The sequence below is a fragment of the Strix uralensis genome, chromosome 18 (assembly GCF_047716275.1).
Source record: "Strix uralensis isolate ZFMK-TIS-50842 chromosome 18, bStrUra1, whole genome shotgun sequence".
Lineage (NCBI taxonomy): Eukaryota > Metazoa > Chordata > Aves > Strigiformes > Strigidae > Strix > Strix uralensis.
The window spans coordinates 909,204-936,782 of NC_133989.1; the positions used below are offsets into that span (position 1 = coordinate 909,204).

Genomic DNA, 27,579 nt, shown 5'->3' on the forward strand with positions numbered 1-27,579 from the left:
CACCGCAGAAGGGGCATCAGCCGCTCAGCGCTCTCTTGCTGCAGGTCTCTGGCCAGCGCCCGTTCTCACCACACCTCACCTCGCACGCGTGAGCAGAACACCACGCAACGCTCCGCTTTCCCCTGGCCAAAGCTGCTGACAGGTTGCTGCTCAGGATTTTAGGCAATACAAATAACAAACTATCAGTGTTTCAAGGACTGAGTGTTCAGAAGAAGGATCGTGAGCCCGTACAAATGGTGTATCTGCACTTCACGGCAGCTGCTGCCCTGTGTGAATGCGTATGGCCAGGTCTCCTCCCCACTGCAGCGAGTCCCACCTGTGGGTCTCACCCCTCAGAGCCTGGGGCCACATTCTGCTCCAGAGCCAGCGCCACGGGACAGAGCTGCGGCAGATGACCCCCTCAATGCCTGCAGTGCCACAGGGACCAACCCAGAGGATCCCAAGGCCAGAAAGAAGACTGCAAAGGAGGCGTTTTAGCCATTGATAAAAACAATAAAGCTCACAAGTCCTTTCCTCTCTCTCACATCCCTGCTCTTTCCAGCAATCCTGAACCTGCCCCCAACAGATTTCACTCTCGGAAAAGAGGCAGCAACATGTCTGCGCAGTTTGTCAGCTCTGAGCAACCTGCTCAGCCAGTTCTCAGTGAGCTTGGTTTTCATCGTCTGTGTTTTTAAATAATCTGTTCCAAGGAACATCTCTGCTCTCACAGGATTCAGGGAGGCCGGCACACCTGGGCACCTGAGAGCCCAGCCCAGATGGGGCAAGGCTGCAGCGGCTCCTGCCTGAGGATGCTGGCGACAGGAGCTCCAGGAAACCTGCCCTGCCTGCACCCGGGGGCTCGAGAGTGAGTTCAGGGTATATTCACTAATAGTTGCAATTACTGTAAACATGAAGATTGGCTGTAAATATTCCTGATCAAAATTATGTGAGGTGACAAGAACTGCAGCAGCATTTTCCCACCATTTTTGATTGTGTTTTGGCCAGGCTGAAATTAATTTTTATTTGCTATAAGTAAGTTTATATAAAAAGTATATTTTTTACATAAAGTAATTTTTACTTACTGTAAAATTTAAGCATCTGTGCCTAAAACATGGTTGAACCCAGATTTGTTTGCTCAAGAGCAACAGATCTTACAACATCTTAGGAGAGCAAAAGCTAGAGGCCAAAATAACTAACACTTTGAGGATAAGGCAATTAAAAATAAACAGATAAATATTTATGTGTTTCTTTTCTTTTTAAAACCTATATATAAGTAGGAACATACTATAAGGGCTGTCAGGGACCCGTCAGAGCCAGGGTCTGTTCCTGCACATGCTTCGTTTCAGCCTTTCCGTGACACAAGCTCTGGAGACCCGCTGGCACTTCAGCTGGAACCAAACCCTGCTCCTGACCTCCCGCAACTGGCCAAAGACTAAAAGCGTTTCTAAGAATGAAACCCTTTTGGTAGGAACCAGGCATCCTCCCACGCTTTCAAATAAGAATATGCAGAGTATAAACAAATCGCATCTTAATTATAAAACCAGTTATAGCAGCTAATAAACCACTGGGAGGTAAATATCTGCTCTGCTGGGACTATTCTGCCCCAGAGCCAGGGCGCCCCTTGGCAAAAGGCAGCCGCCACTAAGGGGGGGGGTATTCCGTGGGGCTGTACCTACGGGTCTCCCCGGCAGCTTCCACAGCCTGACATTGCACTTGCTGCTGAAGCAACGATAAGCCTGAGACGTTTTATATACAAAATGTGAGATATGTTCTTCAAATGACCCTCCAAGAGCTCAGCAGCTCTGATGGGACCAGGGATGAAATCCAACCATTCCCAATCTGCTGAACAGATAAAATAAAATTAATTCATGCAGATTCTCACTAAGGACAAGCTCAACAATTTATGGAGGTTCTTGTCACTTTAACCTTTACATCTTCTCCACTACCTAAATTATTTCTGTAGAAACTGTCACTGTGACTTTAAGAAACTGCAAGAAAGTTACCTGCCAAAAAAAGAAAAAGGGAGACTTTCATCCCTCCAGGGATATGGATGGCAATAACAAACAGCTTGTAGGGTTCAGCAGTTCACAGCAAATATTAGACCAAAGCCTATGACTCTTAGACACAGCACGGATCAGCTGAGCACAGTCTTGTTTAGAGATTTGCCTGACGTAAAGTCAGGACCCTGCTGGACCATATTTCTGCATCCAGTCCAGGTGAGTAGTTTAGCTGCGTTTCCTCCTGACGATACCCCAGCTCCGTGCCCAGCCAGGCAGGTCCAGCCGTCAGCACCCACAGACGTGGTCTGGGCAACCGCACTCACCTTCGCAGTGCTCTGCGCAGGATTGGCCCAGCATCCCTCCTTCCTGATCTACTGATGGAGCATAAATGCACCATCCTCAGACCTGGTGATCAGGAGAGCGGTGTCAGGATTGTATTCACATTTCTGCTGTAAAATCACCCAGACGGGAGGACAGAGTGACACACACTGTCTGCTCTCCTCCCTCGCTGACCCGTGGGTAGGCTGTGGAGCAGGACCAACACTTCCAACCTTTTGTACAGCTGCTGCTTCACCCCTTAGATCTTTCTGCCAGTTTTGCTCATTTTGTTTTTGGAAAACTTGAGTTTTAGCAGCAGCTCTCTGGGTCTTGAGAGAATTGACACATATCTTGACATTTTCACCTTCTGCTGGTTGGGTTGCCTGCAAATGTCAGAAGCAGATCACATGCCCAAAGCTCCCACACTTCAGACTGTGCCCCACAGGCCAGCACAGTCCTGCTTTCATCTGAAGTACAGTCTACACGTTTGAAGTTGGTGACAGCACTTTTTGAGGTGCATTATTTCAAGATGAAGCGCAAGAGAATGTCTTGTAAAGGCAGATTCCACCACAACTTTACTGAGCTATAAAATAGCCAGAATTGGGAAGCTATGCTGCTGACCAAGACAAGGCAGAGAGAGGAAGACTGCTAGAAGGTGATGCTTCCTCATTTCTAACAGAATCTGTTGTTTGGGAGCAGGATGCACAGAGAAGCAGCAGCAGATCAAGCCTGACTTTGCCCCGGCTCTGACCCAAAGCACAGACCCACACTCACTAATGTCCTTTTGCTTGAGCTGTCTCCCCTCCTTTGGGCTGTTTCATGATGAGTGAAGCAGATGCCAAGTGTAAAAACAGGAAAAGGCTCTGTAGCACCTTGAGGCATCGCTGAAGACTGCCTGTATGAGCCCACCCAGCATGTTTCCTCCCATCAGCCTCACCTGCAGCTTGCACAAAAACTTTCTGTTTCTTTTGCATACTTCTCATGGATTCCTCTTGATTCTCAGTAAATGTTTGACCACTGGAAATGAGTCACAGTCCACCATGAAAGACTCTATTGATGTTTTCTACTATCTTTCTTTCATCATGCTGCATTTAATACCATTCATTGGCTCCAACAGCACTAAGAGCAAAACAGCCTCCACGACTAGAAGCACCTGGAAAAGTCAAATCGCTTGGTTAGAGACGTGCCTGGCAGGATGGCTACAGCAGCTTCCACTGGACTCAACTTACAATGGCTCCACGTTCAAACAATATTCATTAGAGTACCAAGAAGATGAAATCCCCCCTACTTTTCTCAATCAGCTGCTTTGGAAAACCTAAGGTAAAAAGCATGATGCATCTGCAAAGCACACACTAACCCCGCCTGGGTGCCAGCGGTGCTGTCTGGAAGCTGGAAGAGATTCTGATGTAAATCAGAGCACCCAGTGAGTCATGATCAGAGTTTTACTAAATTTGTTCCACTGATGTGGCAGAAGATTTGTTCCACATCAAGCTGTTTATGTTATGATGTGCAAGTGAGTAGATTTAGCTCATGTTTCAGCCTGCTAGAAGCCAAGATATTTCTTACAAACACAGTCCATTTAATTCTACTTGTTTTTTTACTGCTGGAGTACTATTACTATGCATACTGCTTTTATCTGGATAACTTCTGCATCACTCCTCAACTAGTTTCTAGTGGGCACTTCTCCAAAACCATACTACCTCTACAAATATCCACCACGGTCCCTGCCCAGGACAGGCTAAGGACAGACAGGACTGCAGAACAGCGATGAAGTAAAACGTAACAAAGCCATGCGTTAATTAGCACTGATGAGAAACAATAGAAAATCTTTTAAAAATTAAATAAGTAAGCATAAGTGTAATTTGATGAGCTGGACAATGTATAATGAGTGCCTGCGTGGGCCAAACAAAGCATCCATCGGGAGAGCTGGTCATGCCCCAGTCCGGAGAGGGAGCAGCTCCCCGTGCCCCCCAGGCCTCGGGCACACCTGCGCCGCTAGAAACGGGCTGGGTTGGGTAGAGGCTGGGCTGTGCCAGAGACCAGTTCACGTCTCCCACGCTGGATGACACACATCTTGCAGAGTTTCACCCAGCGTTACAGGAGGGCTCCCGCGAGCTGTCCCGAGAGGAGAGATCATCAGCACCTCATCAGTTACACACCAACTCTTCCTAACGTACAACTTCAGAACTATTCGTTATACAAATTTATAAATGAGAGCGAAGAACACACTCATTACTAGCTCTTGATGGAGAGAGGACATGATCACTACCAGACAAATGTAATGGCACAATAACTGGATTAGGAGACGGGTAAATATAGCTTGTTGGAATGGAGGCTCTGTAACAATTTTAAAGGAGGAAGGAAACAATGCCTTAAGGACATCTGCAGTGCTGTGTTAGTGGTGAGAGTGCCATTAAAGCCTAGCATACACCGAAATACCCTGCCATCAGAGTCTAAATCATTATCTCCTTGCAGGTACATTAAGAAGGATTTCTCTCCTCTCACCCACGCCCCCTTTCCACCGGGAAGGTGGTGCATATGAAGTTGCTCACTGTACTGTAACAGGCATCAACAACAGGACAATTCAATATATTCCTGCCAGGAACGGCTCGCAGACAAGAGCGATCCATCAAGCACAACACTGTAAAAATCACATTAACATGCAACAAACATCGTGAGGCCAAAAAGACAGGGAATGAGGAGGCAGAAAAATTCTAATTGCATGAATGTTACTTAATTATTTTTAAGGTTACAAAAGAACCCTGACAGAATACAGGCTTTATATAGCAGCCTTTGCAGAAATTTCTACCAAATTTATGACAATTCTGCCCTACTACCAGAACAGTACTGCCATTAATGCTGATCAGCATCAACCGGCTGATGAAGACACAAATCTCAATATTACTAATAAAACAGCAAGCGTCAGAAATAATAGCCATTATAAGCATGTATGATTTCAGCTGCAGAATGAAGAAAGAACGAACTTTTATGGTGTCTTGCCAATAAATTCATCTCTGGGGAACCATCAAAACAGAGGATGCCTTTCTCTAAAGCAATCGCTGATGGCCTATGAGCAGAGAAAATATACAGCTGTGCATGAAAATGACAGCAGGTCATTTGAAACACGTTGCAGATTCTCAGCGAAGGCTGCGTAGGACAGGTCTGTACGTCTGTCTGAAAGCACCTACATGAAGGAGAGAGATTCCAGGGTAAGCAAAGAGGGCACAAAAGCGAAACTTATAGGAAATCTGAGAATATTGAAGAAGAGAGATTGAATAAAAAGAAGGCAAGGCGAAAATAAGTAGGCCAACTCTGAACCTCTGTAGCGCTCACAGGCAAATTCCTGACCTAAATAGATTTAGAAGAAAGCCCCCACCCAGACAGTGAAGCTCAATTGATTAGATCCATACCCAGGTAAAAAATTATTACAGAAGAGCAGGGGCCATTGCTGGCCTCCATTTCACACAAAGCCAATGCTACCTGCAAGCGCTATGCAAATTCCTAACTCTGTTCCCAGAAGGAAAACCAGAGAAACCCAGCACACAGCTGGTCCCTTCATTCCTTTCTGAGGGATGAGAGAGGAAGAGAAAATCTCTTTCTGCAGTGGGCTGGCACTAGGAGTTTGGAAGCTGTTAAAGACTGCAAGGAGAAGGAAAGACAAAGGTGCATAATATCATGATCCAGGCAGAGAAATAAGGTGTGGGAAGAGCAGCTCAGGAGGGGGATCCAGCATGTGCTCCTCCTGCAAGCAGGAACAACGAGGAAGCAGAAGTCAGGTGCAACCACTCTTCATACAATCCCTCGGGTAGCACAACAGCCAGGACTGGGCTCTGGCAAGTAATATAGTCAGTGATTTACAACCTAAAATCAGAGAGTCCTAATACAAAAATAACAGCCTGTCAGTGTAAGTGATGGTGCTTGCAGAGGCCTGCCAGCCTCTTGGAGCAGCCACTTACAGCAACTGCTGTCAAGGAAAAGGAATGACCAACCCCGGGCAATGGGCTCTGCTGCCGGGAGGGCGGGCGAAGGGGCTCCTGGTTTGCTCTGGGGGTGGCTGGTTGCTCTGTCCTGGACACCCCCCTGAGCAGGAGGTTCGGACACCAAAGAGGCACTTTCCAGATCCATAGCACCCTGTACTCTAAAGGAAGAAACACAGTTACTGCTAAAAACTAGAACACTGACAAGAAAAGGAGGCGAATGCTGTGAGCACAGGGCCAACTGATTAAAAACCGAGATCAAATTTTGGCTTTGAGAAGGGGCACAAATAAGAAGCTCAAACCTAAGTCATGTACCGAGATGCCCGGAAATTATTATCTCCTTGCCCTAAAGAAAATTGCTTTGCAAACAGAAAAGGCATTTCTAAAAGGAACCTCTTTCAGGCTGGCCTTCTCCATCCCCTTGCCATGTAGCACACGTGAGGGATGGCTCTGAGGAGCAGTTCTGGCCCTGCAGCACGATCCCAGGTTTGCTCAGTTGCTAAAAAAAACCCCACTACGGTTTGCAAGGATGCAGGTGTATAGATTAACAGCAGCAACGGGCCCCCAAAGAAACAATTTAAACAACCACCAGCACACCTCCAGCGCCAAATTCTGAATATTCGGGGGGCAGTCGAGAATTTGCAAGCCACTCACGGGCCGAAATTCCTTCATATACAAAGCTTATGTGCAAATAACAAAACAAAAAAAATTCCGCAGAGATGACACAGGTTAATCCCACCATATAAATCCTTCTCTGAAAACCGTACACAAAACCCCAGGCTGTTTACAGCCCAAACGAAAGCCCAACAGTACCACCTGGTGGTAATCCTCTTCTGCTACAGCCAGAAGCTGAAAAACCATTAAATTCATTCAGCATATTAAAACAAACCGGTTTTAAACGGTGGCAGAGCGTGACACCACCGTCAGAGCTCACTCCCGTACACCGAGGGGGACCACCAGAAGCCGTGGGTTTAAAAACCACAAGTTTGTCAGAAGCACGGAGAAGCGATTTTCCTGGGGAGAAAGGCAACAAGGCCACGTGGAGAATGGCCTCCAAATCACACCATTTCCTTTAAATTCATCCATCCAGATGCACGAGAAAGATTATTTTTTTTTTTAAGTAAGACAAAACTTACAGATTGATAAATTACAACAGCCGCAGAAGACTCAACATTATCCCACCCACCAGCATCAAAACCAGAGAAGTTTAGGAGTCCAGGTGCCAGCAACCAGGATTTTAGACTCTTGGGAGCGGTAATTTAACATTCACATCTCTTGTTATTGCAGAATTGTTTGGACAGGCGAAACCGCAGTTGCAGAGACCCGCAATTCCCAGGCAGACATTATTCAGCCTACGCTGCCGAAGAGCAGAGCAGAGCCCAAAGAGGTAAAACAGAGGAAAGCATGATTACTGAGGCTGAGGAAAACAGCACAAACAATACAGCGGTAGGTAAAAAAAATTGTCCGATGTCTCCCAACTTTATAGCAGACCAGACACAGAAACATGTCTGGACAATTGCCAGCATGCTAAATAGCAACTCTGGGGCTTTCTGTTGTACCCCATTAGCTTTCAGGAGATGGTGGATTGCTGCCAGACTAAATGCATTATGAAAGCAGAGAAGGGGGATGGGAGAATGCAGAGCCACAAGAGGGGAAAAAGTGAGAAACAGGAATGAAAGAGAAATGAGATGCATATAAAGAAGAGACGCAATCAAGGAGTGTGAACAAAAAAAGAGATGGGGAAAAAAGGAAAAGAGAAATTTAAATGGTGGGAAAGTTGAGTAATATTTACAAGAAAAGGCAGAGAAATAAGACTGAAGGGTGAACCGGAAAGTTGAGGGAGGTGATTGACCAGGAAGATGTCCAGCTCCCTCCAGCACCTCACCCAGTCTCCCTGCAAATGCCGACGCCTCCCCAGGCTCCCGCCTCCCCGAGCCTCCCTGCCACAGCCGAGCCCCCGCTGCCGGGCCTGCCAAAGGCAATGCTGGAGGGAGACCCCAGGTTCTCCCCGGGCCGCAAAGCCCCGAGCCAGTCCCCTTCGCTCGGGTTCCTAAGCCAGGCCAGAGAATGGCTCCAGATCCCCTTCCAAAGGGCACCGCTTCCGACAGACTGACCCTGTCACCAACCGTTCTGCTCTGCCAGAGCTGCCCTCACACAATCTAAAACAACCTTCAAATCTTCATTTATTTACAGGCTTAAAAAAATAAATAAAGTGAGTTCCTTCAACATTTTCTCCCCAACTTATGTTTCCCAGCACCCGACAGTTTGGTACCAGCCCGTTCTACCTGGGAGGCAGAGAACGTTCAAACACCAGCAGCACTGCCCGAGGCCGTCACGCAGGGGATGCGTTGCAGCACAGAGGCAGAGAGCTGCTGCACCAGAGCTTGCCCAGGTTATTTTAACAGAAGCAAAATAAGCATCATAGCTCTTATCAGCTGCTGAGCAGGAGGCAAAAAGCTTGAGCTCAGGAATGAACTTTATCTGGTGACACCAGTTCCCAAGGAATGCCTGCAAAAGAGGAAAGATTTCACTTAATGACATCGTGGTTTGAACCTCAACGTGTTTTACTGCAAAAGCCTTGCTTTTAGGGGAGGAGAAGGGATGGGGGCCAGTTCGGTCTAGTCCACTGTTCCCACTTCCTAAGGAGCCCGGTGGAACACAGACAGTAACATGTAAGTCTGAGGGGAAGCAGCAAACAGGAGGGAGTGGAGGGGACTGGCCAGAGAAGGCGGAGAAGAGAAACACAATAGAAAGCCAAAGGAGAACAGAGCAGGTTACGGCATTTCTGTGCATAACGCGGATCGGGATAACCAGCAGAGTGAGCACACGGCATTGGTGCTGAATAAAGGCCACGAGAGTGTCTTAACTGCAACAAGAGCAGTAACATCCCCCCAGAGGGATTCCCCTCTGCAAGCCGGGAAGCAGAGGTGATGTGAAGCTGCATTAGGCATCTGGGGCAGCAGGAGCGCTGCCTGCAGCCCAGGGCTAGAGCAGCAGCCCAATGTCACCCGCACCGCTCCTTGCGGAGGTGGCCCTGGGGGGGGCAGCCAGCAGAGCTGCTCACAGCGTGCAGTCTCCATCTCCTGGTGACCCAGAAGGTGCAGGAGCACCAGCAGCAAAGTACAATTCCTATTCTGATAGAGGAAGGTACAAGCAAGGAGAGAAGTAGGAGCCCCACCGATCCGCTGTTATTAATATTTGTATTATGCCAGTAGCTTATGAGCAATAAAAACATCCAAGAACAATTTTATACATAAGATTCGCTGCCCATTTGAGATACAGAGCCACAGCAACAGTTTGCTACGCTGCCTTACAAGAAAAGGCTCTGAGGTCTTCTCTGTAAAGTACAGAGTTCTCAAAGAGATGCCTCAGGTCCCCTGGCAGGAGACAAGTGCATTAGAAGGACCTGGAAGAGGGTGACAAATGGTTGAAAAAGATATCTAAAATGGCAGAAGTGGTTTAATTGTCTCCATACCATTTAGTAGTCAGAAGTAAATAATTAAATAAACCATAAAAAGGTCTTACTACTTGCAAAACATGAATGAGCAACGAGTGGGAACCTGAATTAATCCACAAGTAACAAATGAGTGATTACCTGGAATTTGCCACCGTGACTACGTGGCACACAGCAGCCACCCTGGACATTGCTACACGGTCAGTGTGGAGCTCAGGTCCCACAAACCGAAAGCAAAAGCTCCCACCCCCAGCACCGAGCAGAATCATCCCTAAGTGTCAGGAGCAGAGCCCAGAAACAGAAGCATCGTTTTACACCCCAGGGAATGCAACTGGAGCTCACGAGCACAGTTCTTCTCCCCCCTCAGGGACCCCTTTCACAGGAGGGAGGCACAGACGTCTGATCCAAAGTCCTGTTGCAAAGAAGCACCCCACCAGTAATCCAAGGCCGTGTCACAGCTGTCCCGCTCGACGAGGCATTTGTTGTCACCGATATCAAAGAATTTGGTGCCAGGTCTGCAGAGAGAGATCCCATGACCCAGGGCTAATGACACGCTGATGGCACCATGGCTTCACCCGCTTTTAACCAAAGGCATCCACAGCCCTTTTGACAACAATCCACAAGCACATGCAGCACTAGATGTGCTGGTAATATCCTCAAAGACAAAAATCACAAGCCAGCTGACAAAGGCAAAGTTCTTTTGACTTGCAAGGAAATGTCACTGCGCACAGCCCCGGAACAGGTAGTAATTTATGTAAATACCTGCCAATAGTCTCATCAGCAGATCCTAGCAAGCTGACATTGCTCAGACCCACGTCTTTTGATGTAGTCCTTGATTAATCTAGCCAAGCTGCAGAGAAGAAACAGGCTGTTTTCAGAATTCAGGCAAAAAGGTGTCACCATCTGCCCCTCTAAGCTTCACTGTCACTCTAAGTGATAAACAGGCTTCCTCGTGCCTCTGCTCTTGGATGAACTCCACCCCAAAAGAGCTGCAAGTCAAACGTTTTTCACCCACAATAACCTTTAGAGAAAAACAAAAAGTTCAAGAAAAATCCTACAAACAATCCGAGCTTGAAGCTCACTAGTGACAAAATGGAGAGAAACAGGAATCGAGGGTCTAACTACCCCTCTCCAGAATTCAGCCTTGATTTGTTACCTTGGGCTCAGTCTAGAACAGTCGACTTAGCAGGCAGTAACTTGAGCTGAGACTAGATGCTTTGTTTAAACAGACCCTTCTGGGAAATTAATGAAAAATATTCCTTATGTGAAAAATTGTTTGTTTTCCCTCTTACACTTCCTAAAGTGTCTTCAGGAGATCAGTGCCACTACAAAGGAAAGCATTTCTTGCAGACATCTTCAACCATAAATTCACGCACACTTCGACCACCCTGTGACACTGCTCCTTCCTCCCCTCCCTTCTCAGCACCCACAGTTGCTAACTCTGAAGTCACCTGGAAGGGTTTTACTCCATGGGCTCTCTCGGGAGGAGAGTTGCATGGCAAAAGATGGGAGTGGGGTGAAGTAGGAGAGGGGATGTTGTGCATTGATGAAGAGGCAAGCATGCACAAGAAGTTCATATTCCACCTTATTGAACACCTCCACAATCTCTAAAGAATCAGAACCACTTGGGTTTTGAATCATAGAATCAACAAGGGAAATAGAAGGGACCTCAGAGGAGGGGGGGATCTAATCCAACGCCTGCCTACAGTGGAGTCAGGACCCTTATATCCAGCTAAATGTCTGTCAGACTTCTGCACTCTCCTTCGAAAGACATGCTCTACTACTGCCCTGCCTTTACTATTAGAAAGGAAGAAAGTTATTTGTCTAATATGGAATTTAATTCCATGAGTTTGTTTCACTGTGGACATGGCCAGACTTTTTTTCTTTCTTTTGCAACAGCCTCTCGTGCATACAAAGACTTAAGTCTCCTCCTCTAACCTCAGTGCAGCCTTCTCTCTAGGTGAGATTAACGTCAGTTCTTTTAATCTTCCTAAATAGGCCATTTTACCTTTGTAAATCTAAAACCCGTGAAGGAGAATAGCTGTCATATCTTATGTCCTGGTTTGCCTCTGTAACAGGCACAATCTACTAAATTCATGGTTTTACATACAATAGCCAAACCAGACTGATTAAACCCAAAAGAGAACCCATTTAAAGGAGTCATTTATCACCAAATCTATTACTTTATAGTAGACACCGGTCTTAAATGAGGGACTGGTTTATTAAGCCAATTTCATCAGGGAGGATGCTCATGTTTTCTATTTGATGAAAAAATGAATGCTTAAGTCGCAGACATTTTTCACAGCAGCACAAGAGAATCATTTAAGTGGAAGACAAATACAAGCAGCTCTTAATGCAGGATTGCACCTCAAAAATATCTTACAGTCTGATTACTTCCTTGGGCATTCCGGAGAGCGGGTGCGATGTGCTTTCCAGCATGGTATCCTCGCTTCTGAGTCTGGGCAGCACATAGTCCAGGTACTCTTCCTGCAAGACAGAGATTTCATTTGCACAGTATCAAAGGGAGAGTAGAATCAATTATCTGAGGTTCTGTGGTGTTGACAGAGCACGAATTATGGAAGATAGCTATGAAAATAAACACTGCCCCACCACCAATAACAAATGATGTTCAATTTTTTTTTTTTAATAAATCAGGAAATTACTTTTGCAACTACTACTCCTTAGCCCTCATCCTTCATTGCAGAGGACAGTGTCATTACCTAGGCTATGAAGCATCACAGTCAATGTCATCAATGTCTTTATTGTTAGTATTATCTATAATTTCTTTCATTGCCATGCAGAACTCATTCAAAGCTGTGAAAAGAAGTATTGCAAATTGAGACCTAAACTCAACCAGATAATTCATAACCGAGAAAAAAAGATCATAAAGATGACATGCTGTAATAGCATCGTATCAAAGGTGAACCCAAAAAGAACCCTGCAGCACATTTCTACAGGTTCCAAATCAGCGAATGCATTTATGGGAAGCCTAAATGGTGCAGCTCACAGCCATTATGCACCCAGACAGGTCCGGTGGGCAGCTATCTTTAAATTGGGCATTTAGATCTGCTGCCTTCCAGTTTGCACGTGCAGCTGCAGCGATTCTGCACATAGAACAAACTATCTAACTCTGAAAATTGTGTTGTGAACACCACTCACTAATCAAAACTTCCCTAAATCGATCAGAAGGGAATCACAGGTTGCAGCTGTTATCTTGCCTTACTGTTAGAAATCTCTAGCATGAATGTTATTGCCTTTAAATATTGAATGTTTGAAGGAGGAGGTGAAGACACATTTTTCATAAAAAGCGTATCATAAATTCGGAGGTGAAGAAACTCTTTTCATCAAATATTTCAAGAGATGTTTCCCAGCCAGCTTGTTGTTTACTGTAAGTGATCAGAAATAATATCTTCCACTTCTCCGAAAGGCATCTCTGACCTCTGTCTGAATGTCTCCTAGGCTGAAAACCAGCCCAATTCAAGAATGGACTGCCTGGACGTTTTATGGCATCCAGAATCTCATAATTACTTCCTGCAGAAAGGCAGGAGGAGTTGCAGTACAGCAAAGGCACTGGAAGACTCTTACAGGATTACTGTTTCTGACACACGTCTATAGCTGGAAGAACGGCCTCTGTTTGAAAAGCTTTACCACCAAGGTAACCGAGCCAACATCTGCTCGGGCAAGCACACTTTAGAGAGACTAGCCCATCAGACCAGAGCTAGCCGAGAGAAATTCAGGATAATGCAAGTGATAAACCTCGATTTTGATAATACTTTGTGACAAATTTCAACCCATCCTTAGTAGTACAGGTTTCAATTCACAGCTGTGGTGCAGCCAACAGGAAATTATCGTGCTCGAGGGGGCATCGACCCCCAGGGACACGCTGAGCCAGCTGGCTCCAGCCACCCTGTCCCAGCAGCTCCTGGGGCTCAGCGGCCCCGAGAGCAACAGGGACAATCGAGTAAAGCCTCCGAACAGCCCACCCAGCACAGAAAACAAAACCTTCCCTGCAGAAGGATTACGTAAACACGGATGTTTCCCGCTCGGAGCAGCCTCAAAGGTAACTGCACACACATACTTCGGATCAAAGAGCACTGCAGGAAACTTCTAGTACAGAAGAAAACTTTTCTCCCCAGCTCCAAGGGCCCCGAGCACATTCCCCCCTCCTGGAGGTTTGGCTGGCAGGGCTTACCCCATCCACTCATCTCAATACGTTTTTGTGAACTTACAACCATAAAAACCCAAAGCAATGTAAAACACCCAAAGCAGTGATCAAAAGTTTCAAAGAATCTTGCAAGCAATGAGTGGCCTATTGCAGCTGTTTCATTGAGCCCATCCAAATTATGTTTTAACAGAGCTAGAGAACACGGGGATTTGGGGGGTTTGTTTGGGTTTTTGTTTTGGGGTTTTTTGAGGTTTTTTCCTAGCCACCTGCATCATGGTTGCTCATTCACCTTGTGCTGTTTTTGAGGACAAAGAGATCATTAAACAAGAGCAGCCCATGTCTACCCTGAAATGTGAAATGAATGGAAGTACCCTTAGGACCACACTGGCCGTGACAATGCCTTGACTGCAGCTCGCAGCCGAGCTGGTTTAAGATTAGCCAGCTCAGATAATACTATCAGGGTAGCCATGGCAGTACCAAGCCCTGCACACACTAATCACCCACGCGCTGAACCTCCCAGGCCCACATGACCTGAGCTAACAATAATACAGCAGTAAGAGCGAAGATCTCTCATTCCTTTATTACATACGAGGAAACTGAGAGCTCTTAAGCTCTTCATATCCATCCAAGTATTTAATCAGGATCTGCTGTGATTGGGATTTCTAGGGAGGTTCAGAAAGAGCAGCCTTATCAAAAAAAGAAGGAAACCAGCTGCCACCAGGAGTTCTTTGTGCCCCATCTTTCAACACAGTGTCAGAGGAAGATGGTTGTCACTTCTCGTGGTGCTACTCACCCTGTAGCCACACATTTCATCTGTTCCCACCTCCGTGCGCACCCACCAGCCGCAGGGGGCAGCTCCCGGGGGTGGCTGCTCCACCTCTTCACCTTTCTCTGCCTGTACGTGGGGCTGCTGCGGAGCTTCACCTTGAGAGCCGCTGTCAAACACCCCCATCCCTTTCCCTCCTCATTCTTCCAGAAAGCCCTTCTGAGAGAAAAGCCAAGATTAAATATGGTTTTGTAGTCATGTTTTGAAAATGGACCCACCTCCACTGTCCCCTCATTTTAACCTCATCTGCTCATCACTTCATAAATACCAATCTGCGGATCTTCGAATATGTCGAGATTTATATCCACGCTGTCCCACGAGATTTAATGTCTCCTGAATGTCCATTCATCCTTGTGCATCCCCTGGGGACAAAGTCAGAGTCAGAGCACCAGGAGAAGATTGACAGACAACCATTTTACGAAATTATTTTCAAGAGGAAAATGTCTGCAAAACATCTCTCAGACTTAAAAACAACACCAGTTCACGTTTCCTACAGTTCTGACAGGTCAGCCTAAGATTTTTTCTTTTTTTATATATATATATATATATACACACACTACATATTTATATATAATGTTTTAATATTATTATATTTTATTGTCATATGTAAATATTTATATTTTGTTTTAATAAATATTTATACATAGAATTATGTATCAATCTGTTAAATATATATGTTATTTAAAGGCCACAGTTCAAAAAGCCAGCCAGCTGGCTTTGCCTCTTCAAAGCTGGGATTGCCTTCTGGGAGCTTTCCTTTTGGTTTTAGAAAATTTCAAGAGGTAAATTTAACTTTGTTCCTTTCTATTAAAAAGAAATTGCTTTCTTGGAAGATACAGATTGTCTGTCTTTGTGACAGTGTAAGTACACATATCCTCAAAAATACCATTTTCTTCCATAGCCTGATCCTTCAGTTTAACAGGTATTAGTCAAAAAAGAAAACGTCTTTGTTTTCCATTTCTTTGGTTGGACTTTGTATCAAAACTAGCTCCTTTTCTGCAGGACTGCTACCTAACCACATATTTCCCTGTCTGGTATTTGTGCACCCATTATTCCTCTTTAGCCACAGAATATTGCACTTTTGCTTCCTTAAGTGTTTCTCTCGCATCAGATTCCTTTCAAGTATTATCTGTACCATTCATCATTTTATCCCTCTGCATTTATCTTGTTCCTTTCTAACCACAACCTTCTCTAATTTCTACTTCCATACCTTTCACGTTCTCCCGTCACATTTGTTTAACCCCCTTCCTGATTCCAGGGCCGTTCACTCTCCAAACACCATTTCTGTGAGGAACTGACAGTCACAGACACAAAATTTCACCCCAGGAGATGTTACTTACCAGAGTCTTTCAGCAAAACCACGGTTTGCACTTTTGCTCCCTGCGTTCTAAGCATCATCAGCTACAGTGCTGCCCACTCGTCCCAACTGCTTGCGATTTCATATTCCAATTAACCTGAAGCAGATCTGCAATGACTCCGTCTCTCCTTCCTTTCTCTGCATTAAAAGATCAGTACATTTTTTAGCTGTCCTGCTGACAGGTGCAGGTGCCCTGCTGCACGTTCCTTTTCCTCTGCCAGTACCCTGGGTTGTTCTCAGCCCCTGCGGTAACAGCCCACACGTGAGCCCCACACAACCACCCCCTCTATTCCTGCAGGGTCTGCAAAGCCACCGTACAGGCCTCATTCGGTTTCCACACCGACTTGCAAAAAATTCCTTTCTCTTGTGAGAAGTAGATTCCAGCCTTATCCTTGGAAGGATGTTCTAAGAAAGAAAAACACCCGCTCCTGAAGGACAGACCCGTTCCTGTGAACGGACATTCGACCAGACTACGAGATAACCGAGTGCTCAAGCAGCCACATTAAATAGCAATAGGATACAACAGCAAGTAAGTTCTCGGCCTTTATTTGAAGGCTTTTAACAGTTACAGTAAGAATTGTCATTGCAAACCAGGAATTTTTAAAAAATTCAACAATAAAAGTTAAAAAAACCATCCACAAGTCCACCTGCAAGTAAGACATGTTGGTACAGAAAGGAGATGTGAGCTTTTGCTTCTTCCATTCTGTTCATTTTTCAAATATCTGACAGAACTAAGATACTAAGAAAGGTCGGGTGCTATCGGAATTGTTCCAGCAGGTGAGCATTTCATATTCAACAGCGTATACTGTACCAGTGTAACAGAGGAGCTAGGTTAAGTCTATGGGTTTGAGTTGGGCTGATTGTTGTTTTCTTCCCAAAAAAGACATTAAAAAAAACCACATTACGCCAAGATCTCTATAACATAGTCATAAGGTGACTACATGAGTTTGTCCCCATTCTATTTGTAACTCGTCTTGGTAGCAAAGGAGTGATGTAAGCAATCGGAAACGTTAGCAGCGTTGGACTTACAGAACTGCAGTTTCAATTTAGTTTTACAATGCACGTCCACACATCCAACAGTCTCACAAGGCGCACTAGCAGTATCTCTGACTCATCCTCCTCTTCACATAAAAGGGCATTTGCTTGCTGTGCTAACAGAGACCAAAACCAACCCAGCGCAGCCCGTCCGACCACCTGGGTGCTGCAGTTCCACACACACAATCCTGTTCAAAAGAGCCTTGAAGCAACCAGGTCCCAGTGCGCAACGGGACTGCAAAGAGCAGACACCCAAGTCCCCTTCAAATTCAGCCACATGCTATTGCCTCCTTCTGCTTTGAGTTGCTGGAATAATGGAATATTTAGAGTCGAAAAAATATGCTTCCGACCTCAAAGCAAGTAATGGTGAAGAAGATTTTATGTGCATCAACACCTCCGTTCTACGTCTGCACCTCTGCAGCCCACCACAGCTCGGCAGCGCCAGCAGTGCCTGTTCTGGAGAACAAGGCACCCCCAGAGCACGCGGGGGCAGGGGGTGCTCCGCTCGAGATAGAGGCCCTGCAGGGGACACTTCCAATTTCAAGGTCAGATCCCTCACACGAGCTCAGCTCTGAAGATGCTGCTCTGTGCACACGCCTGTGACATTTCAGTAACGTTTCAGCCTGTCTATGAAACACACTTCAAATGAAACAAATCAACTAAGGTTAGTCAGTCTGCTCAGAGAGCCTGGTGACAGAGGCAGTTAACACCTGATTTGTTAGTAACTAATAACCAGTGTTTTAGCAGTTTTAAAACACTTTAAACACACTTAAAAGTCATGTGACAGCACTCCTGATATACAGCCCCATCTCACACCCTTAGAGGGAGGAAGCCAACAATACACTCCCATTTCATCCATTAGTGGGAGGGAAAAAAAGGTTTAAAAAAACCCCCAGACTCAAGCAATGGCTTCCCCCAGCACACTCCAAACAAAGTTTCACCATCACTGCTGCCCAAGTTCGCAGTAACTACGACTGGGGCTGGAGAAGGGAAGCTGAGACTCCAGGTCCTGCAAGCTTCTCCACGAACACTATCAGGAACTTCAGCTTTGCCTAATCGGGTCTGAAAGCATGAGAGACTCCAGTAGACAGGACACTCTTGAAATACAGAACTTTATTTAGAAACTGCTTAAAATAGAAAAACCCTGTCAAGAAAAATCCAAGTCAAATATGGTTTCTCGATAAAATGGAGTTTTAGGGCAACAAAAGTCTAAAAGGCCACAAGAGAAATAGCACCACTGCAATTTTAAACAATGGCTAGATACTTGCATTTTTGGCATTCACTGAATTTGGGTTTTTCTCTGAATTTCACAAAGATTCATGCACTACACAACAATTACCATAAAATGCTCTCCTACACACATTTTAGGACAAGCTACCACCAGAAACAAATGAATACAAGCACAACAGGACTGATCAATCTCAGTAGTGAAGGGGGATCAGAAGTCTTGCAGGATCTTGCCAAACACAACAGTAATGAGGGGCATGAGAGCAAAAAAGGACAGTTAAGGAAAGTACTTTAAATATTAATATTTAAGTTAGTCTCAGTACTGTATTTTCTGCAATAACATTAGCTCTGTTAGCCAGCATCTTTTAGTTTTTACCCCAGAAGACTACTGAACTGGCAATTATTATTATTCGATATGCCCTGGTTTGAAAAGGAAAAAAAAAAAAAAGACAGAAAAATCATCCTCCTCATGTGCTCAATTCACTTTCATTCTAAGATAGTTGCACAGTGCAAGTCCTGTTACAACTATTGGATTTGACCAGCATTCCTTGGGATGGGAAAGGGAAAAGAACAAGTGAGAGACCAAAAAGTATACCAACAAAAATAAAAAGAAATGGGACAAATAGAAACAAGAGCCAGGAAGGAAAATTACTTCTGAAGAACATTTTCGGCAGTAAGACTGGATGCCCTTTGCTTTTTTTTTTTTTGTTTTTCTTACAGAAAACACAGTACATTTTGGCAAAGTCATTAGCCACAATGCCATAGAACAGGCTTTAGCACTCTTCAAGGTAATTTATGTGTCTCAGCTGTTCATACTCCCTCTAATCTTGTGACAGGCAACGTTAAGGCCTATTTCATCGAGAACTAATCACTTAGTAAGCAGCTTTACACAGGAATGGAGTTTTGTTTTAATAGCCCCTTTTGAGCACTTGCTGACAGTGAGATTGCCACGCAAGGCCTCTCAGGCAGCAGTGAATGGAGTTAAACAAACGTCTACCCCAATACGAAGCACATAAAATCTCCTGTCACATTACTTCAATTTGGCATATGGAAGCATATTTTAAATACTCTTAAGGCATTTTATTATAATTTCTGTGCTGCAACTTCACATTAACTCAATCTTTCTGTGAGTCAGAGTCTTTAATTTCTCTACTACACACCACCTTAGATACGAAGAGTCTTCCCACAAACCAGTGTTTTACCAGCAAACCATTCTGCAACAAGTTCCAAATATTCAGCCTCTTGCTCCCTAAATATACCACCTCGATGTGAATACTGCTCTGCTACAAAGTGAGAAAGAGCTCCTAACTCAAACCCACTGTAAAAGTGAAACTTCCGCAAAGTGCACTTTAAGAAGAGGTACTTTTTTGCTTATGAAAAGAAACCAGTGAGTCCTCTAAGAATAAAGTGGAGTATTTTACAGTTAAGCACATGATCTGGGGCAAAGAATTCTGATGTTGCTGCTCTGCTGGTACAGTATGTGGTCTGTTAATACTCTTCTTGTTCCTCCTGCGGTGCTCCTTCGTCAGGTATCACAAAGCCTTCCTGAAGGGGAATAAAACAAGTGCTTTAATGAACATCTGATGTCAAACCAGTTCCCGACTACTCTGTATGCCTTTTTTTTTAAAGCTTTACTTAGGATAGATACCCTTAAGTCACCATTTACAGTGTCAAGATATATTACCAGAAGAGTTATTTTCCTCATCTTTGATCTATTTGTTACATACTCTTCATAAAAGGCTAACCTTGTTTGCTGCCTGACTGTAATTACGTTATCTGTTCCTTTACTACAGGAAAAAGCGAGACTATAAACCTAAAGGAAAAAAAAGGTAGAAATAGAGGGAGTCCTGGAAAGCAAACCAGCTTCCAATTACAAGGAGAGGGAAGAACTATGCAATACAATTTATACCAGACTACTTACATCTGTGGCATAAAGAATTTCCACAATCCTCTGCAACACTGGATCATTCTCCCCTTCATTCTCCTGGCAGATCAATTCAATGTTCCTCAATTTGCCAAAGTAGAAGTCTCTCTCCTTCTCCAGATCTTCAACAGTAAGTTTCAATACATTGATCTGCCAAAGGGCATCAATAACAATTTATCCACCAAAGAGAGAATTCAGCAGGATCTATTCAAAAGGCAAGGTCCCCAAAGTTCTCGGAAGGGTGTTAATATGCAAAGTCCTTCAGAAGTAACCAAGATGGGGGGGAAGGGGGACTGCAAGAGGAGGAAAAGGTCTGTTTCTCAAATTGTAATATTATTGCCACAACAAACACCCAGTCTAACACATGCAACACCACTTGGAAATTCTAAAGGCTTACGACATGAAGTCGGTAACACACTAACTGCCTGCAGTCTTCCTCACTAAGACATTCTTCCAAGACAACTCTCACGCCGACGGCAGTTTTAGTCGTATTCCATGCAGCATTTCAGGGAAGCAGCAGCTGCTCATAGCTCGGTTGGAATGCTGCGATAGCTGCCACGCAGCTGTGGAAATACTTAAAAACAATGCTATGTGCGACACGGCACACCCGAGGCTTCAGTGTCTGGGTACTCATGTGCTGCAGAAGGGGTTTCGCTCCTGTCAGGAGAGCAAGGCCATTCTAATGAAGGCTTCCCATTAAGGGACTTTAAATGAGCTTACTAGATTCAGATCATTTTCTTCCATCTGCCTGACCCAGTCATTTCATGCTACTAAAAAAAAAAAAGAAAAACCAATTCTGCACCTAAATCTGCGAAGCACAGGTCAGCATACAGGGCCAGTTCGGTCAACACACCTGCTCAATCAATCCTGCGGATTCCTCGTCCCCCGCAGTCTTTTTGACCATTCCAGAACCAGCTTTTGGAGTTGCTGCAGTCCTCTGTGTAACAATGGGCCTCTGTGGGGCTGCAAGATTAATTCAGTGTTAGTTCCTTGCAGAATATCTTTCTCCCTTCTATAAAGGTACTATCCCCCTTCCAAATATGCTCAGGCATGTAAAAGTTCCTTCCTTTTTCTTGACTCCATATGACACATCCTTTTTTTTTGGCACGTGTTGGCATCAGTCCTTGCCATTTTCTCTTTTTAGAGAAGACTGTTCTTTCTGTAGCCCCCAGATAACCGGGTGCTAGAGGATGACTCCGTGTTTGAAGCCTAGCACCTCTGAAACAAGATGCAAGATACTATAATTTCATACACTAATTTTAAATAGCAACCCAGTCTTATTTTCCCCAGAGTTTTTAATGATCTACATAATCTTTTAACTATTGTCTCTACCTGCACTGCTAGAACTGAGAGATTTCTTGGGTTTGTTCACAACTGGAGCAACAAGGTTTGGTGCTACTGTCTCTTGGCCTTGTCGAGCAGCAACAGGATCATACTCCTTCCCATCATAGTTTGCATCAAAAAATTTTTTGAACCACTGAACAAATTCAAAGTTGTCCTGAAATTTTCCTTTCACTAGTTTGTCCACGGGAATTATCTGGAGGGGGGGAAAAAAAAAAAGTCAAACTCATATTAAGGGTAAAGAGCCTCCCTCTCTCTCTTTATATAAAGTTTTAAAATCAGTGCACTCGGAAGATATGCAAATGTAATTCTTCATCCAGTCTAGAGAAAATCCTCCTTGAACATAACTATGTCAAATAGTAGGATTTTTGCTAATAATTGGAATTAAAAACAAATCATGCATTCACTGTGAGGGTCCAAATGATCTTAAATAATTCTGCAGTGAGGTTTCTGCCACACCAAGCTCCAACACAAAACTTCCTTCTGTAAATCCAGAGCTGGCTCCCCCAGGGCCAGCTGCCACCCGTCGGAACTGCTGGCCACTTTCACAGACTAACACACACAACTGCTACGAGACCCAAACAGCTCCTTTTTAGTAGATTACAGTTACAGTTCCTCTGGAATGAGGAGTATAACTGAAGATTATTAAAAAGATGCAGCAAATTGTGAAGTCTTGTCTGGTGAGCCGAGAGCCCGTGCCCTGGCAGGGGACAGGAGCTGTTACGTGATCGTTTGGCATTTGGGAGCCCAACTGGCTCTCCAGCTCTGGACACCCCCAAGTTACCTCCCCCAGGTGTGTGCTGACGCTGCCGGCCAACACAGAACGAGACGCCTTCTTAAAGGCGGGAGAAACCTTTAACACAGAAATGTTCTGCACCGTACCAGATGAAACCACCCTTCCATAAGCATAACTATCGTTGGATCTGAAAAAGTTTTTTCACTGATCTCATTTTCACTAGCTTAAAATTACATATTCTAATAGCTGGAGGTATCTAAAAGACATGTAGATGTGGCACTTAGGGACATGGCTTAACGTGATTTGGCAGTGCTGGGTTAACGGTTGGACTCGATCTTAAAGGTCCTTCCCAGCCTAAACGATTCTATCTGCTCGTAAAGAGGAACATGAAATCCTTAGGACCACCATACCAGTAGATTACAGGAACGTTCCTGGTACAAAGGTGGTTCAAACAGGAAGGTCAAGTAAACCTTCTCTCATAGAAATTTCAAAATTAGCCTGTGCTACATAAGTTGCACAGAATTAAAATGGAAAAATTAATCACAAAGTGCAAGAAAAGAAAACCTAACCTTAGCTGGAGCAAAGCAGACAGTGTCCTAAATCCAGTGAGGACCCCAGTGCAAACCAAAATCAAAACTTCTCAGATTTACAAACCAAAAGCAGACTCTATTCCTAGATTTATTCAGCTCTAAATCTGAAAGTACATTCCATCTACTTTGACATTGGGAGCACAGAGAATCAGTTACAACCCAGCTTACTTTGTCGACACCCATTCGTTTAAAACCTGCTTGTAGAACCTTGAAGTTTTGAATGTACTCATGTTCCAATTTTGCTTGAAACTTCACTTTCTTGAGTGCTACAGAACCTGGGAAGAGCATGTCCATAAACTGACAGTATGCAGCACCTGCCAAAAGAAAAATACAGCACCCAGGGTGAATCAAGTCAGCTCAATAGCCTGTGGAAGTTACTCTTCAGTCAGATCAGCAAATGGACCTGACTCATTCCTCAGCTACACAATCCCTTAAAGGCAACAAGAGCAAGAAAACAGGAACCTTCAGTTTCCCATTTTTTGGTGCAGCATGGCTGTAAATAAGCTTAAGCGAGCTACAGAACCAAACTTCCGGTCTCGTGACTTGAACTCTTATGAAAAGAGCAACCCTGCCTCCATAATTTCAAAAGAAAAAAAGATTCCAATGAGTAATTTAACTTTCTGTTCTTCACAGATATCAGTACAGATCTGAGATGTTACATGTGTCTAACAGGCATGTAATCTGTTATCAACACTAAACTAGAAAAATAATTATTCTAAAAATTATACTTAATCATTATTAAAATAGTGACACATTTACTTACTACGAACAGAACCTATACACAATTCAAGGTGCCCTCAAAGGTAAGAGGCCCAATTAAGATGGATTATATTTAAATCAAGCCTTAATCAAAGAACTGAAATAAGATAGTGTTTCTATTAATTTTAAATCCTTCATGTCCTTCAATTCAGCTCTTACTGTAATAAGAGCAAAAGAATGATTCAGTTCAGCCACAAAGAGCACCCAATCACCTCCAAAAAAATAGCTTTTGTAGAATAAACACCCCCAACAAAAAGAGATACTTTTAAACTATATCCTCACTCCGCAGTGATGATCTGCAACTGTGTGCCACTGAAAATACAGCTGCAATGTTCCGAGCACTGTTCCCCCTACCAGTATCAACAAACGAAGTGCACACAGAGTAAAACAAACAGCACCATGACAAGCTCTTGCGAGTTACCAAAGGCCAAGAAGTAACACATCACGGTGTCGCGCTAAACTACCCTGCTCATCTCAACCACAGGCAGCAAAGTCCTGCAGTGCTCACTCTCTACCAAGGTATTCTGCAGGTCTTTTGGGGCTCCCACTTTCACCTGCAGTACTAGAAGACTGCTGCTCATCCACTGATGCAAATAAAAAAAAAAAAAAAAAAAATCTTGCTGTTTGATTCCCCACTGTCTTTCAGTTCACTTGCTGAAGAACTCCAATGCTCAACTCAAAAACAGATGACTTGCCAGAAATCAGGGTTTTGCTAACTATTGGTAGTCTGAGCAATAAGCAGGATAAAAAAAACAGAGATCACAGCATAAGCCAAAGGTTATCTTTTGTGCATTTATGCAACCTCAAACTGCTGCTGTCACTACTGCCCTTGCCAAGGGTAGCACAGCAAGCCTGGAAACTCCCATTTCCACATGACAGGGAAAGCCACCTCCATACCTGCAGAGGCACAAAGCATTTTTGCAGACACAGGAAAGGGACATTACTCAGCACATACCACATCAACAGCTCCCAGCCTTTTCCTGAAAACAGGTGAGCTGAAATTCTGCAGAGCCAGCACTAATTATCCTCACTTCTTGAGACAGAGCTCTCGCAGCGTTCAAGACTCACACCAACCCTAAGCAAAACTTCTCAGTGGTATAAATCAACGCTGCACACAGGTTTAAAAAACCTATCTGAAAGCGGACAGTGCTTATCATTTCCCTTACTTCTGTGGTTGTAGATCTTTAGTTCATCCTTACAGTTTTTCTCCACCATCTCACTAGACAAAAGCCACTGCACATACCTGTCAGACGTCTGCTGTAAGCCCCCTACTTCTCCGTAATCTTTGTCAATGTTTCTTTCACAGGCTGTACTGACAGTCCCAAACTTATTTTAAATTTATTCCTCCTTTTATTCCACCTCCAATTTCCATATCTCTCATTCTGTGAGCCACACCTTATCTCAAACTCACTGCACGAGCTGCACTTCCACTTTTCGCCAAGTCCCTTTCACCTGCCTGTTGCAGTTATCCAAATCACCATCTTTTACCCACTTGAGTTTTTTTCAGCTCTTACTCCATACATAGACTATTATCTTTCATTCATTGCTACAAGCCTCCTCCCACACACACGCACCTCCCCATGATGACACTTGACTCCATTTCGGTACCACAATCACTTCTCCTTTTCTGCCCACGACTCCATCCGAGACTCAGCTCTGCTAAAGTCGGCTCAAGCCGGAGTCAGCTGGGGTGACGCAGCCTGACGTGCGTCTCTACCACACAGACTCGGAAAGCCCTGAAGGTGAACCCGAGTCACCAGTTCGCCTTCCTCACACCGCTCCTTCTGCCCAGCCTCCCAAAACCCCAAGCAGTCCTCTCCCATAAAAAAAAAAAAAAAATCACATTTGTTTATGCTGGTTACTACACTGGTAAGACTTACTCTATCCATCAAGATTAATGCTTAATTCCTCATTGGAAAACACCCTCTCCTAAGAGCCTTTTTTTCACATTAACACCCATTCCTTCTTACTGCACCTATGCTGCAGTGAGTCAGAAGAATATGCCCTTTCATTGTACTTACGTTATTAACCACCATTTCAATAAAACTCTAACCACAGCCAGATTATAACAGCGGCTGTGAATCTGCTCAGACCAGGAATTAAGCCAACAGTGTGGCCACAGAGGGCCAGCACAGACAGTTCGGACAGGGCAGCTGTACCTCTACAGAACCGGGGTGCACACCAACGCACACCACCCTCACCTGAGCAGAGCTGTTCGATCTTGGTCAGCGTCAGCTGCAGAGACTCATTGATCCACGCGAGCATGTCATGTCGGCTCAAGTTATCGCTGGTCACTGAAGTAGAATACACATTAACTGCCATTTTCTGAAAGACAGAACCAAAGGCCCAAGTACCACAAACGTTAATGCTGCACGTTTTCACGGCTCGCCAGGCTGCAGCAGAGGCGGTTCCTTCTGAGCCCGAATTCACCACACAACAGCCGAGCGTAACAGGATGCACAGGAAACGCGATGAAGCTGTCTGCTGCTAACAGCTGGGAGGACCCTACTTCATCACAACCATAAAGGCCACAGTTTCGTGTTTTTTGAAGAAAAATTACCACCAAGGCACTCACACGGAAACTCAGATGAAAGGAATCACAGCTGCGGCAAGTCATTCATCCCTCTCCTCCACGCCAACCGAGCAGGGCAGAAATACTTCCTGGTCGACCACGGTATCTCTCCAGGGAGAAACACCAAGCGGCCGCTCCCCGCCCAGCCCCGCCGGCACAAAGCGGAGCCGCCGCGCTCGCCGCCCGGCCGCGGAGCCCCGGTGCAGCTGCCGCCGGGCAGGGCCGGCCCCCCTCCCCCGCCGCCGCCGAGCCTTCCCCCCCTCCCCACCACAGCGGGCGCCCCGCTCCGCTCCGCCGCCTCCCTCCGGCGCCCCGCGCCCGCGGAGAGGCGCGGCCGGGCCCTGCAGGCCTCACGCCGGTCTCCTCACAGCCCGCCGGGCGCCAGCCCGCCCGCCCCGCCCCGCCCGGCCCGGCCGCTCCGCGGGCCCCGGCCCGCCTCCCCGCCCGCCGCCCGCCGCCCCGCCGCCGCCTCAGCGTCGCGGCCCGGCCCGTTACCTGCCCCGCTCTCGCCCCGTCTCCTCCGCGTTCAAACCGGCCCCGCCCGCCTGCCCGGGGTCACGTCACTCGCACGCTACGCGCTTGCGTCACGTGCACGTCACGGCGGCGGCCGCGAGCGCCGCTCGTCGGCCCGGGACTGGGCAAAGCGCGCGGGGGCGGAGGGAACGGGGCGGGGGGCGGTTGCTAGGGGGCGGGGAAACCCGCCGCGTTGCTACGGCGAGGCTCCGCCCACCTCGCCTGCGATTGGCGGGGCCGATAAGCCCCGCCCACGCCCCCGGGATCCCGCGTGCCCTCGGGGTCTGACGGCTCCGACGCGAGGACCCGCCATGGCGGCGGCGCCGCCTCAGGCCGCAGCGGCCCCGTCCCGCCCCCCCCCCCGTCCTGTCCCACCTCGTTCCCCCGCCCCGCCCCGTCCCGTCCCGTCCCCCCCCCCACCACAGCCGGGCCTCCCGTCACCCGTCCGCTTTCCCCGGGGCCGCTGTGCCGGGCCTGTCACCTCCAGGGGCAGCTCCTGTGCAGCTCGTCCCTCGGTAACCCCCCTCTCTTTCACCCCAATTTATCAAACAAGGACTGTCCGGTCATACAGAAATACTGATTTTTAATTAGACGGCGATCAATGGTAAACTGTTGACATGGATCCCCCTTTCTTTCCCACACAAAAATCAGTAAAACTGCGTGGACAAGGCACAGTTTTGTGTTTTCGCGCCCCTGATAAAAAAGCATATGAAATGTGTTCAAAAACGATACACTTCTTTTATTCTCAAAAGACTATATAAAAACCCGCAAGACTTCCAACATCAAAAATCCTTAACCTAAAAAAAT

General features: G+C 45.8%; 2 protein-coding genes and 1 long non-coding RNA gene across 4 annotated transcripts in view; all 3 read right to left on the minus strand.

Moving 5' to 3' along the window:
* The window catches only part of LOC141951730 (BPI fold-containing family B member 4-like), a 43,411-nt gene extending 33,211 nt beyond the window's left edge, over positions 1 to 10,200 (minus strand). The window contains exons 1-2 of the mRNA XM_074888333.1: positions 10,071 to 10,200; positions 8,560 to 8,782 (exon numbers count right to left, since the gene is read on the minus strand). The gene's annotated coding sequence lies outside the window, so the exon portion shown is untranslated. The remainder of the gene's footprint in view (positions 1 to 8,559; positions 8,783 to 10,070) is intronic.
* Positions 10,201 to 12,117: 1,917 nt separating this feature from the next.
* On the minus strand, positions 12,118 to 16,207 carry LOC141951877 (uncharacterized). Its single transcript, XR_012631471.1, has 3 exons — positions 16,060 to 16,207; positions 14,938 to 15,081; positions 12,118 to 12,215 (listed from the first exon to the last, which is right to left on the minus strand). It is a non-coding gene; the product is annotated as an uncharacterized LOC141951877 (long non-coding RNA).
* Positions 16,208 to 16,606: 399 nt separating this feature from the next.
* On the minus strand, positions 16,607 to 26,821 carry MAPRE1 (microtubule associated protein RP/EB family member 1). Of its 2 annotated transcripts, none has more exons than XM_074888125.1 (7): positions 26,755 to 26,821; positions 25,890 to 26,013; positions 23,098 to 23,243; positions 21,595 to 21,799; positions 21,116 to 21,225; positions 20,260 to 20,412; positions 16,607 to 19,883 (listed from the first exon to the last, which is right to left on the minus strand). In XM_074888125.1, the coding sequence occupies exons 2-7, from the start codon at positions 26,008 to 26,010 to the stop codon at positions 19,827 to 19,829; spliced, it is 792 nt and encodes a 263-aa protein (XP_074744226.1). In that variant the 5' UTR covers positions 26,011 to 26,013; positions 26,755 to 26,821; the 3' UTR covers positions 16,607 to 19,826. The 2 variants fall into 2 exon arrangements, with proteins under 2 accessions (XP_074744226.1, XP_074744225.1); XM_074888124.1 differs by lacking the exon at positions 26,755 to 26,821 and adding an exon at positions 26,263 to 26,411.
* Positions 26,822 to 27,579: the final 758 nt, after the last annotated feature.

Bases quoted from the DNA above. Each gene is read 5' to 3' on its own strand.
- MAPRE1 (XM_074888124.1), bottom strand. From the start codon at position 26,304: ATGACTTGCCGCAGCTGTGATTCCTTTCATCTGAGTTTCCGT. The intron at 26,014-26,262 runs GTGAGTGCCTTG...TCTGTCTTTCAG, and splicing joins CCTTTCATCTGAGTTTCCGT to AAAATGGCAGTTAATGTGTA. The intron at 21,226-21,594 runs GTAGAGACAATA...TTAATCTTGCAG, and splicing joins TCTCAGTTCTAGCAGTGCAG to CCCCACAGAGGCCCATTGTT.